The sequence below is a fragment of the Lichtheimia ornata genome, assembly GCF_029851405.1.
Source record: "Lichtheimia ornata isolate CBS 291.66 chromosome Unknown scaffold00072, whole genome shotgun sequence".
NCBI classification, from domain to species: Eukaryota; Fungi; Mucoromycota; class Mucoromycetes; order Mucorales; family Lichtheimiaceae; genus Lichtheimia; species Lichtheimia ornata.
Window position 1 is genome coordinate 146811 of NW_026695392.1, and position 11256 is coordinate 158066.

The 11256-nt window shown below is 43.0% G+C and overlaps 4 protein-coding genes across 4 annotated transcripts; 2 read left to right on the forward strand and 2 right to left on the reverse strand.

Annotated features, from left to right (window-relative positions):
* Nucleotides 1–343: 343 nt before the first annotated feature.
* O0I10_010599 (uncharacterized protein) lies at nucleotides 344–1991 on the reverse strand (the record flags this gene model as incomplete). Its single annotated transcript, XM_058490578.1, has 3 exons — nucleotides 344–1229; nucleotides 1290–1381; nucleotides 1449–1991. The coding sequence occupies 3 exons, from the start codon at nucleotides 1989–1991 to the stop codon at nucleotides 344–346; spliced, it is 1521 nt and encodes a 506-aa protein (XP_058338714.1).
* Nucleotides 1992–2886: 895 nt separating this feature from the next.
* On the reverse strand, nucleotides 2887–3638 carry O0I10_010600 (uncharacterized protein; the record flags this gene model as incomplete). Its single annotated transcript, XM_058490579.1, has 2 exons — nucleotides 2887–3469; nucleotides 3532–3638. The coding sequence occupies 2 exons, from the start codon at nucleotides 3636–3638 to the stop codon at nucleotides 2887–2889; spliced, it is 690 nt and encodes a 229-aa protein (XP_058338715.1).
* A 4346-nt stretch (nucleotides 3639–7984) lies between these two features.
* On the forward strand, nucleotides 7985–8706 carry O0I10_010601 (uncharacterized protein; the record flags this gene model as incomplete). The annotated part of the gene is made up of 2 exons (XM_058490580.1): nucleotides 7985–8206; nucleotides 8275–8706. 2 exons carry the CDS (start codon nucleotides 7985–7987, stop codon nucleotides 8704–8706), a joined length of 654 nt encoding a protein of 217 aa, XP_058338716.1.
* A 353-nt stretch (nucleotides 8707–9059) lies between these two features.
* Nucleotides 9060–10072, forward strand: O0I10_010602 (uncharacterized protein; the record flags this gene model as incomplete). Its single annotated transcript, XM_058490581.1, has 6 exons — nucleotides 9060–9147; nucleotides 9203–9258; nucleotides 9319–9414; nucleotides 9471–9684; nucleotides 9757–9889; nucleotides 9952–10072. 6 exons carry the CDS (start codon nucleotides 9060–9062, stop codon nucleotides 10070–10072), a joined length of 708 nt encoding a protein of 235 aa, XP_058338717.1.
* Between the last annotated feature and the right edge of the window lie 1184 nt (nucleotides 10073–11256).

Consider the following 11256-nt stretch of genomic DNA (forward strand, 5'->3'; position numbering starts at 1 on the left):
ATTTGACGATGGTTTACATGTTTCATGTCAATGGTTGTAAGCACTTGTTGTTGGTTGCTACAATAAAGAACTCTAAATATTTGTCAAGGCCGAAACACATGGAATGGCGTGGGTAGCATGTTTATTTGAAATACAAAAAAAAGTTCCTTGATTTAGATTTGTCTCTGCATGACGTTCACTTTTTTTTAGTTCAATCAGCATCTTGAAGGTTCTGGTATACGTATGAAGCAATAGATGTCTAAAGCAGTTTAATTAACAAGTATTACATTAGGATGGGTGGAATTAAAAGTGTAGCGTAATATTACTAGCGAGTGGATGTGTATATGTAAATAATGGGATGTGATCAAACAATAGCATCGTTGGTATTGGTGGATGCACCGTCTTGGGAATCATGGTGATGTGGCCTGCCATTTGGTATTGTTGTAGTAGTAGCCTCGACATGGTTCTCTTCCCCTCCTCCTTTTTCATTGTTACATTGCTGCTGAGAACGTTTTGGATGCCGTTTATCCCATAATCTGCGCCACCACGAGGTTCCATGATTGGGTTCATTGTTCGGCTCATCTTGTTCCTGGCTATTCATGTCATTGTCATCTTCTTCGGTAATCAGCTGGTACATGTTAATGCGTGATGGGGGCGGAGTAGGAAAGTATTTGTAGTATGCATTGGCGATGGCAAAAAGGCCGTAAATGATGAGTCCCAAGCCGAGAAGAACCATGAATGCCTTGCCACCATCATGTGTAGCCAACTTTGATATAGCTGCTGCCACCACATTGACATTGCCCGATTCATTACGCTTAGCAAGTGAATCCCAAAAAAAGCCAGACAAGGTACCAAACATGGCAGCTCTTCCTCCAAATCCGATACGTCCTGATAGATTCACGATACGTGCTTCCCATTTTCGAGCATCAGGCGCTGAGGTTTTGAGATCCGGTATAAAGTTGCCAGTAACCGCATTTTGAATTTGAGTTGCAAATGCAATCATAAAGGCCACCCCAAACACGCCAACAAACGCACTTCCAACGGTTGTATCAGTGAAGGATGCCGGAAACTCGTTACTGGATGCTGTCTTTTGTTGCTCTTCGTTGGTTTGGTATATCATTTGGATGAGATAATACAAGTAAGCACAATAGACGCCGCCGCTCACAATGGGTGATAGCCGATATCGAAAAAAGTTGGTGCGCTTGCTCAACATGGCATCGAATGCTTGTCCAGTGATAGCTTCCCAAAACCTAATTGTAACTTTATGTCATGATCGAGATCAGGTGATGATCCTCCATTCCTTTTCTTACCTCCAAACCAGATAGGTGATTAATCCAATGGCCATGACTACTAGAATAGGTCGACCAATCGCAGGAATACCTCCCAACAAAAGAAACGCACCCTACCAATAGACCCCATGAGATCATCATACTCACACACACACACACACATACACAATTTGCACTCACCTGAGGAGATTCATTTCCTTGACTTCCATTAGGCGTCCATGCACCAGATACATTGGTCAAGATCAAGACCCCAATAATACCATAGACCACTCCTTTTGCCACAAATCCACATCGTCCAATGAATCGCACAATCTTGGCATGGCGAGGACGTACACCACCACGATAGAATGGAAGAGACTTGACTCTGATAATATTGGGTACTTTTGCATCGTTTTTCCTATCAGGTTGGCTGCTGGCATTGTCGCTGTTGGCTGGCTCGGGAGAAAGCGAAGTAGGTGTGGTTGCTGTAGCTGTAGCTGCTGTCGTATCATTATTGTCTGTTGTTGCTGTGTCGTCCGTCGAGACTTGTATTGGAATGGTCGTGTAATCTCGAGAAGGTGTGTCTGTCATTGTCTCATGGGGCTCATTGTTGTCGTTGGCTGCTGAAGTGGAACTCTTTTGTGAAGTAGCGTCGTCGTCTCCCCTTGCACCAGCAGCAGTTGTTAATGGAGACCAAGAGGCAGTACTATCCCTGTTACTCTTCTTCAAAGATACTGCTGTCATTAGACGATGTCGGTACATGCAAGTCAATGCCTGTTGCGTTTTACCTGGATTGTGGTGTTGGGGTGGGGTGACATGGAGGAGGAAGGGTAAAAAGGGGAGGAGGAGAAGGAAAAAGAGGACGTGGCATGAAACTAAAGCAAGTCCCGCGTCCGAGAATATGGTCAAACGATTACATCATTGATGGGAAACTTATACTTTTATCTCATCTATCCCACTATTTCGTCGAGTATTCGCACTTGGAAAATGAGCACTGATATATACATAAATTGTACCTGGATAAACATGACGTACGCCTAAACATAATCCACCTACCCCTTGCTCCCCTTTGAAAACGTCATTTTGTTTCAATCATCATTCATGGAGCAGGAACTTTTCCAATGGTTGCACAAGTTGTTCGTGATTATCCTAATTCAGTCATTCATCCATATCATGTTTCAGTAGCTCTTTTGATTGATTTTCGGACAATGCCAAGGTACCGACACTAGCCATTTCCTTCCACACTTGTCGGCTGATCTGCCAAATGTCGACTGAGAAGCCGGTTATGCCGGTGTTACACAAACGACGTCGTACATGAACTACTGCATCATTAGCCACAAGGCCCATTATTGCGTCACGTGCTCTATATAGAACTAATAACATCGACATCCATGATGATGAAGAAAAGAAATTATGCTTGCTTTATGTGCAAATGTGCCATGATTACAAGGCTATTGTGTGTGTGCGTGTGTGTGTGTGTGTATATGAAAGTAAAGAAATGTGGGTGCTGTGGTTGTTTTGTACTATGATACGCTTGCTGTAGTAAATGTGTGTGCGAGAAAAGATATTAAGTGCGTGTGTGTGTGTGTGTGTGCAAGAGGATATGAATGATAAAGATGGTGGATGCTATTTTCATGACTTAGGGTGACCAGGAACGATGATTGTTGTCAGCATAATTGAGAACGACACCAACAAACTCGTGGAGGATCTTGGTGTTTTCGACATATCGTACAGGCGACGATGATTGCTCATTTTCAGAGCAAATGGGTGGCAAGGCAAGATATGAATCCGATGTGTTCATCGTGGGTGATGACAAGCTGCTAACACTGCTGTTGCTGCTTGTAGTAGAGCTACTACTACTTGTGCTATCGCGTCGCCAAGCAAGATTGGGAGAAATGGATGGTAGCTCAATCTTTTTCTGTGGAGCGCTGTAGAATGGTAAATCAACAGCATGTTGAGGTGAGGACATGAGTTGTTGTTGTTGTTGCTGATGTGGAGGAACAAAAGGAGAGGAACGACATGCTTTGGTATCAGGGACACGATGTTGCTGCTGCTCCAATAACATGCGACGACCCAGTCGTCTTGCAATTTCATCTCGCACAAATTGCTGCTTCTCTGGCGAGTCTTCAAGTCCAAACTTTTGGCGTGCAAGACGATACACACGACATCGAAGATCATTTTGTCGATTCTTTTCTCGGTTTTCTGCACGCCATTTACGCATCCTGTAAACAAATAGGTATAAGCATGGTGTATTTTACAGCCATGTTGTATCATATGCATATACCTTTCAGTGGTCTCTTCTTTGGAAACTACCTTCTTTGAATGTCCCTTCCAACGCTTTTGGTCACGGCTGCGTACGTAAGGTATATTGTGGATGTTGGGATTTTCCATGTGTCGCTTCCTATATAAAGCAAATGGGTAAGCATGGCGCCAAAGAAAACCACTACTACACAAGCGTATGGAAATTGTTACACACACGCTCACAGAATGAGATACGCACAAATTTGATCTTGTTGCAAATACTAGGATTGGAGAAATGATACGTTAGTTGCCATCATCATCAAAGGGTAAAAGCCATTCATCCATCCACCTACTTTTGGGACATTGGGTGCAGGGAAAGTTGCGAGCGGTTGCCATGGATTTGATAGAAGTGGTTGCAGTCATGATATGAAGAAGACGTGTTTGAGTGTGTGTGGAATGAGCAGATATTTATGTGTAAAAGAGCAACCTGGAAGGACCAAAACATGTAAGCTCACTTAAAGCTTAAACGAGGAAGTAATTTTTTCATCTATCCATTTTGTCCACTGAGTTGCAGAGAAGCAGCAGCAGCGTCGGCGGTGGTAGGGTGTTGATGGTGATGGCCATGATCATTTTCTTTTTTCCTTCATGACTTTTACCTGCTTAATGAATGCATGCGTTTGCCTTGTCACCCACATATATGAACATTTTTCATTGCATGCCTTTGCTTACATTCAACAACAACCACCCGCGGTCTGAGTAACGAACGCTTTCCTATACTCAACAACAACGACCCCTACCACTCGTCTCGCTCACATTGACCCTCCTCCCTCTCCTTTTCTCCCCACGATCGATCACAAACACGCACGCACGGATACACTCATATCACACATACAACCTTTTCTTTCCTTTTTTTGTTTGGCGGGAACGCCCCCTTGTGATATGTAAGTGCACAACCATTCATAAAGGGGTTAAAAGTGATGGAAAGGGCGGGGTAAGCGTATTTCCATTAAAACAAACCCGCACATACATGTACAATCGTCGTTCACAGCAATGTCAAAGCGCTCTCTCTTTGTTAAAGTGATGGGCTGGATTGGAATTTTATTTATGTGGGTGACACCGATATGTTTACCATCACCTACAATGTTGTTGCTGCATTGTTTATATTATGTGATACACACGTATGTACACACACGCGATCATGGTAAGCGCATAGGCCAAGTCGGAAGAAGAAAAAATGCAGGGCTTGCCGACATTACTTTTACATTGGGATGATGGTAGATGATGTTGGATTTATCATCACATGGGTTGTTGAAAAAGATCAAGCGCCTTGAAAAGGGGGGAACGAGGTATCCATGGCTACGCTATACTGCACGGTCGCCACATCGCAGTCATTCTCGGGGTAGAAACGCTCGCTCGGGATAGATTAAAATCAACGCCCGTACACATTTATGCATCGATTCATCATTCCGTAAGGAAAAAAAATACCCATCATCAGTTTACTTGTCTTTCATTTTCAACGAACAGGCATCAAAATGAGAAAATGGTCATACAAACCAACACCCTTTCTCTTTGTGTATGTGTGATGAGCAAAAGTCACATGTTCAATCAATCACTAACATGATGAATCTACATGCGAGGTATCATCACCACATCCTTACAACAACGAATGCACCTGCGGTATCAAGACATACACTTTGGCCGATCTACAGCATTCCACATACATTAGCCGCTTTCTGAATTAGCCATGAGGCATGATGACGGGTGATCACCAATCTTCTGCCAATGACTTGTTGGTTGTATATTATTGGAGAATAAAGATGCTTATAGTCAAAACAAGTGCTTCATGTGCTAGGTATTAGGTTAGCACTATTGGATGTACGCCATGAAAAGAGGATGTCATACCATGAACCGGTAGTACCATCGTCACTTGCACTTGCCCATGGGCGGGTCGACAATGGCAAGGCGAGGCGAAAAGCTGCCATGTTGTTCAATGCCTTTACACTCATTCAGCTATAAAAGTCATGTATCCATGCCAATGCCATGCATGTACATGTCCTGTCGACATGGATACGTTCCCTTTTTCGTGGAGTAGATATGCAATATGGGATGGGATCAGCCATCACTCCCCGCATTTTTGTGTTTTGGAATGGGTTCTCGCATGATTCGAGCTTATTGATACTGAAGGCATCTTATCTACTGCTGCTGTGTCTTTGCATTGGATATAAATGATAAAGTTGAGGAAGAAGGGAGAAGAGCATACACTCTGGAAATGTATGATATATGCATCAAGAGATGATCTTGGATATTTTTATTACTGAGATGTGGATGCAGGATAATACGCTTGCCCTTTTGAAATGATTGCATCAAGAAAGCGTGCAAGTTGGTCATTTTTGTAAAGGGGAAAACAACTTTTTATTACCATCCACACGGCTGGGAGATGAGGAAAGGGTTTGGATTTGTCTGAAGTAATGATGAGGTGTGCGTATTATCATCACTTGGACTGATAAAATCAAGGGGTGGTTGGCTGTTATGATGGATAGGGATGGTTTGCTACTGTATACATGCATTGTATCCATTGCATTCCTTCTGAGGAGTACAGCTCAATTTGGGATTCACAAGATGAGACACCTTTTTTTGATCAACAACAGCCAACATCCCCATGATTATGGCGCACGCACACAGGGGGTTCTCTGGTTGCTGTTGAAAGATGCACATTTCTTACACGTTATCGCTGCCTTTGTGAATGTTTATTCCGTGCTGCTAACGCTGCTACTGCTTCAGCTCCTTTTCTTTGTTTGCAATGGAGTGGCGCAGAAATCCTTTTGATTCATTACAACGTGCTCGTTGTTTCCTTTACATAAAAGGATGCAAGATGTAATAATGATGATGGCGTTTTCGCATATGCAATAATCATCATCATGGCCATACCCATATTATTATGAAAGTAGCACGATGCACATCATCATGTATGTACCTATGGAGATTCTCTTTGAGGCCCATTTACTTACACAACAACACGGCTGCTTATGCATATTTGCGAGACCGTGTCCCTCGTTCAAGGGGAGTATAAACAAATGTCAATCACTCGGAAACGTCTGATAAGGGGAAACGGCGTAAAACAAATACTGCAAGTCTTACTATAACCGCTACACCGAAAACCTTGTTCTCACGCTTCCGATCCCATTCCGGTCGATGCTACTGATACTTGCAATTGCCAACATGCTATAGAGTTTGATGCTTTGATGAATGATGGTGATAAAGAAACGAAGCAGCATGCGAATGCCACACGATGCATCTAGGTAGCTGCTACTATCAACTACGTATGATACCAATGTGGCATGAAGGGATCAGACCTATGTTTCTTTTTACGCGGGAAAGCAACCTTCTTTTCTCGGATAGTATACTTAAACGAGCTTAAAAGATCACTGATCCCAAGTGATCATGCAACAACAGCCAACGTTTGGACGGCGATTCAACCTACATTTTCTTTTGTCTTTGGTGCACGGATACACTATTTGGTCTCCTTTGTCATTGATCCCATTTTGTTACCCATATCCTCAATTGCAATGAGCACAATGATACCATATCCACGTGCAATAAGTATAAGAATAATGATCTTTCAAACATTATGGATTTGGTTGTAAATAGATATCTGCAACGCGGGGGGAGTGATGTACGAAGAGCTGGTGCAAAAATCGAAATTCAAGCGACGAGATGTGCATCAACAACAATTTTGCTGATCACACTCACAAATAGAATTGTTTGAAGGGGAAAGGTATTTCACTGCATCTTTGTGGTAAAAAAGGGGTCAAAAGAAAAAAAGAGGAGAAACGAAGCAAAGGCCTGCAGGTACCCAGCAAGGTAGACGGCTGCTGCTGGTATATGGCAGGATCACCAGATCCAGAGTTGGAGTAATTAAGAGTTGCATGATTGTATTTACAAGATCATGAGAATGATGTGATCTGGGGTATGGGTTGTTATAGATAATCAAACGTTTCAAAGCGTGCACACACGTTGATTGTGATCATGGCTTTGGACAGCTTTTTCATAAAAAGTAATTGCAAGCGCTCTCTACTCCCTAAAGAAGGCTTGAAGAAAAGGGGGTGATACATGCTTCTTCTCCACTTTTTTTACCTGTCTATTGGTACCAATCTTCTTTCCCCAATTTGCATCATTTCAATCAGGGTGTCTTCATGTATGAGGGATATCAAGGGGCTCAAGATAGTGAAGGAGAGGGGTTAAGCTAAGAATTGTATGTATATGCTATGGGAATTTGCAGTTGCCTTACCTGCTGTTGACTGGTTGTGGAGGATGTCCTCCCAATCAACTGCACGCACACCCACACACGGAAGCTTTTAATAGCTGCGTGGATACGGAAGGGACCCTGTGTATATAAATGAAGTCCCCAATGCCAATCCAAAAGACCGGAAGAATATCGTTTTCTTTTCTCCATATCATCCCTTCTTCTTCTTCTATCACTTTTACGCTATAACAACATGTCTTCAGCTGATCATCACCACGACTTGGAGGGCAAATACCCACCACCACCAGCTGTTGCTGTATCACCCCCAATCGCCAATCCAGGTCCTTTGGGTCTTAGTGCTTTTGCCTTGACGACCTTTGTCCTTTCTCTTCATAATGCCAACGCTGGTATGCCTGATGGTACCCCAAGCAATGTCGTTGTTGGTCTTGCTTTCTTTTATGGTGGTCTTGTACAAGTAAGTAACAACATTTGTGTATTTCCACCATGGGACCCCATATTCATCATCATGTTTCTTTTATAAAGCTTTTGGCTGGTATGTGGGAATTCAAGACGGGCAACACATTTGGTGCCACTGCCTTCTCCAGCTATGGTGGTTTTTGGCTCTCTTATGCCATCATGTTCATTCCCGGAGCAAACATCTTGGGTGCCTATGAAAAGGTGCCTGATCAGCTTCATCACTCCCTTGGTATCTTTTTGGTTGCATGGGCCATTTTCACTGGTATCATGTTGATTGCTACCCACCGAGCCAACATTGCTCTTATGGTCCTTTTCTTCTGTTTGGAGATCACCTTTATTTTGTTGGCAGCCTCTGATCTCAACGGCAGCACCCCCTGCAAGGTGGGTGGTGGTGCCATGGGTGTTGTCACCGCCGTCATTGCATGGTATATTGCATTGGCAGGCTTGTTGACCAAGGAATCATCACACTTCACCCTCCCTGTTGGTCCTCTTTCTTAAAAAAATCCCATTCTCTATTACTTTATTATTGCTTCTTCAATAGACCCACATCACTACCCACACACTCTCCTCATCCAGCTAGTCTCAGGGAGACTAAAACATGCGCTCCTGCTGCGCTTTCTATTAGTTTTCCTCCTTACTTTTTAATTCTCCCATATCAATTGGTTGTTTACTCTTTTTTCTTATCAGCAGTACTACTAAAGATGACCATTTTTGGTCCAAGCCTTACTCTAATATTCTTTGTTGTGGAGGGAGGAGGAGGAGGATTTCATTTTGTCAAATCCCGACTACACCACATGTGTGTATGTGTCGTGCATGTTGCCTTTGTTCTCTCCTTTTTTAGCCCTCCAAAAATGTACTTTGACTTTAACCTTCCTTACACAAAGAACGATGCCAAAAACCCAAACCGTCTTCGCCTGATCCTCGCTCGATACAGTGAATGTGAGTGGATCTCTCTCTCTCAACGTGCAATCCACTTGCTTACATTGTTGATCAGTGGCAGAAAGCGTGGTGGCTCTCAACTACACAACCGATCAATGTGCACCAGAACAGGTTCATATCCAACACGACCTTGCAACGTTTTGCCTCTGACACTCCATTGACCCCTTGCAGACGTTGACGATCGAGCCGATCAGCACGACCGATATAAAACATCCTGTTGTTCAGCTCACGCGACTCACGCTCGAAATTGATGAACCCGTATCCAAGGTAACAAAAGTCATCATCCTCTACCCTCCTTCTCTCTCACTCACACGTCTTCACAGGAAGCATTAGCAGCATTACGATCCAAATATCAATTGATAGCCATCCGTACTTCCAATCCACGTGTGTTTGAAGAAGCATGCTCCACCTACGACATTGATATCATATCTTTGGATTCAGGCAAGCGATTATCATTTCGACTGGATCCACTCTTGGTAAAACAAGCCATAGCACGTGGTGTTTATTTTGAGTTATGCTATAGTCATGGCATTCACGGTAAGGAAGGAGGAGAAAGAAGCTGTGTATTGCATTGGTGATACTCATGGGCATATGGATCACGTGATGCAGATGATACAAAACGCGCCTATGTGCTGCAAACGAGCAAGGAACTTATTCGCGTTACCAATGGCGACCATTTTATTGTCTCAAGCGAAGCTTCAAATGTCTCACACATCAAATCCTCTTTCGATATTGTATACCTGTAAGTGAGGTGAACCGGTTATGGCCTGCATTACATTGAACAACCTGTTTCACTCTCTACAGGCTCAAAGCACTTGGATTACCAAATGACAAGGCGAAGTTTGCAACGAGTAAGAATGGAGAAGCACTTATCAAGAGGCTAAGGAAAAAGGAAAACAATGAGATGCTGGTAGATAGTGCGTAACAAAGATTCTTTTGTATTCTCTAAATGTTATGCGTGGATGGATAATGTTGTGGTTGGGGTGGATGGGCAATGATGATGGAATGCAATAGCAGGATCAAAGATGATGTTGCACGATTGGATACTAGGACTCAACTATTACTAGTAGAAAGCGCATTTATTACACTAAGATTGTATATCGCTCCCGCCCTATACTAATATAGCCACCTTACAAAGATATAACTCACAAAGAGGAACGTGTGTTACCACATTATTGACAAGATCACCATCACAAGAAAAGGGAGATGAGCTATGTTATCAAATATGTACAGCCTTATTCAAGTTACAATGCATCGGTCAAAGCCCCCTTTTCTCTTCCTCTCTTTTATCCTTATCACAACTTTATTACAAGTGGATAGGTATATGCAACTTGCATTTGCCAATACCGATAACTCTGTATCATAATACAATGTATCAAGTGCCCATACATAATGCGATCCGACTTAGGAAGAAGGAAAGTCTCTTACACTATAGAACCTAGAAGTGGTTGACCAACCCATCTCTTATACGCCAAAGTACAGTATTCCTTTAATCCAACCATCATTCACAAACGATAGATTGAGAGGGACAACGAATTGCTTTAACGGGGGATACGTCGACTTGGGTGATGCTATCCTTTGATCATGAATTTAGCAAAGTGGATGGATGTATGTGAAGTGGCTCTTGGTGCATGATGGCGTAGATTATAACAACGGTGATTGTTGTACATGATTGACTGGTTGTAGCTGCTGCAAAGTACGATAATTGAATGCACCAAAATCGCTCAGGATCACATAGCACCAAGCACAATGGTCAAATCAACAATGGATGCACTCTCTTCCCATGCGTTGTATATACCCATATCCTTCCATCTCAAAATACCAAACCAATATCCATATCCATAGGCATATTGTATGTATTGAACAAGTTGCTACACGTAAATAAAGCTGCTTCTACGCAATGGCTATCTGCTGCTCACTTGAAGTAAAGCTGTAAGGCAAGTTGCTGCAAGTAACTTGACACAACGGAGTAAAGACCTTGCCAATAGCAGCTAATGCAATGAACGTTGTTACGACTGGCCGTGGTAGAAGGATCCAGAGCGTCGTGTGTTGTAGTAGAGTTAACAGGCTGTGTACACGCCATGGACTTGCCATTCGGTCAAAGACTCT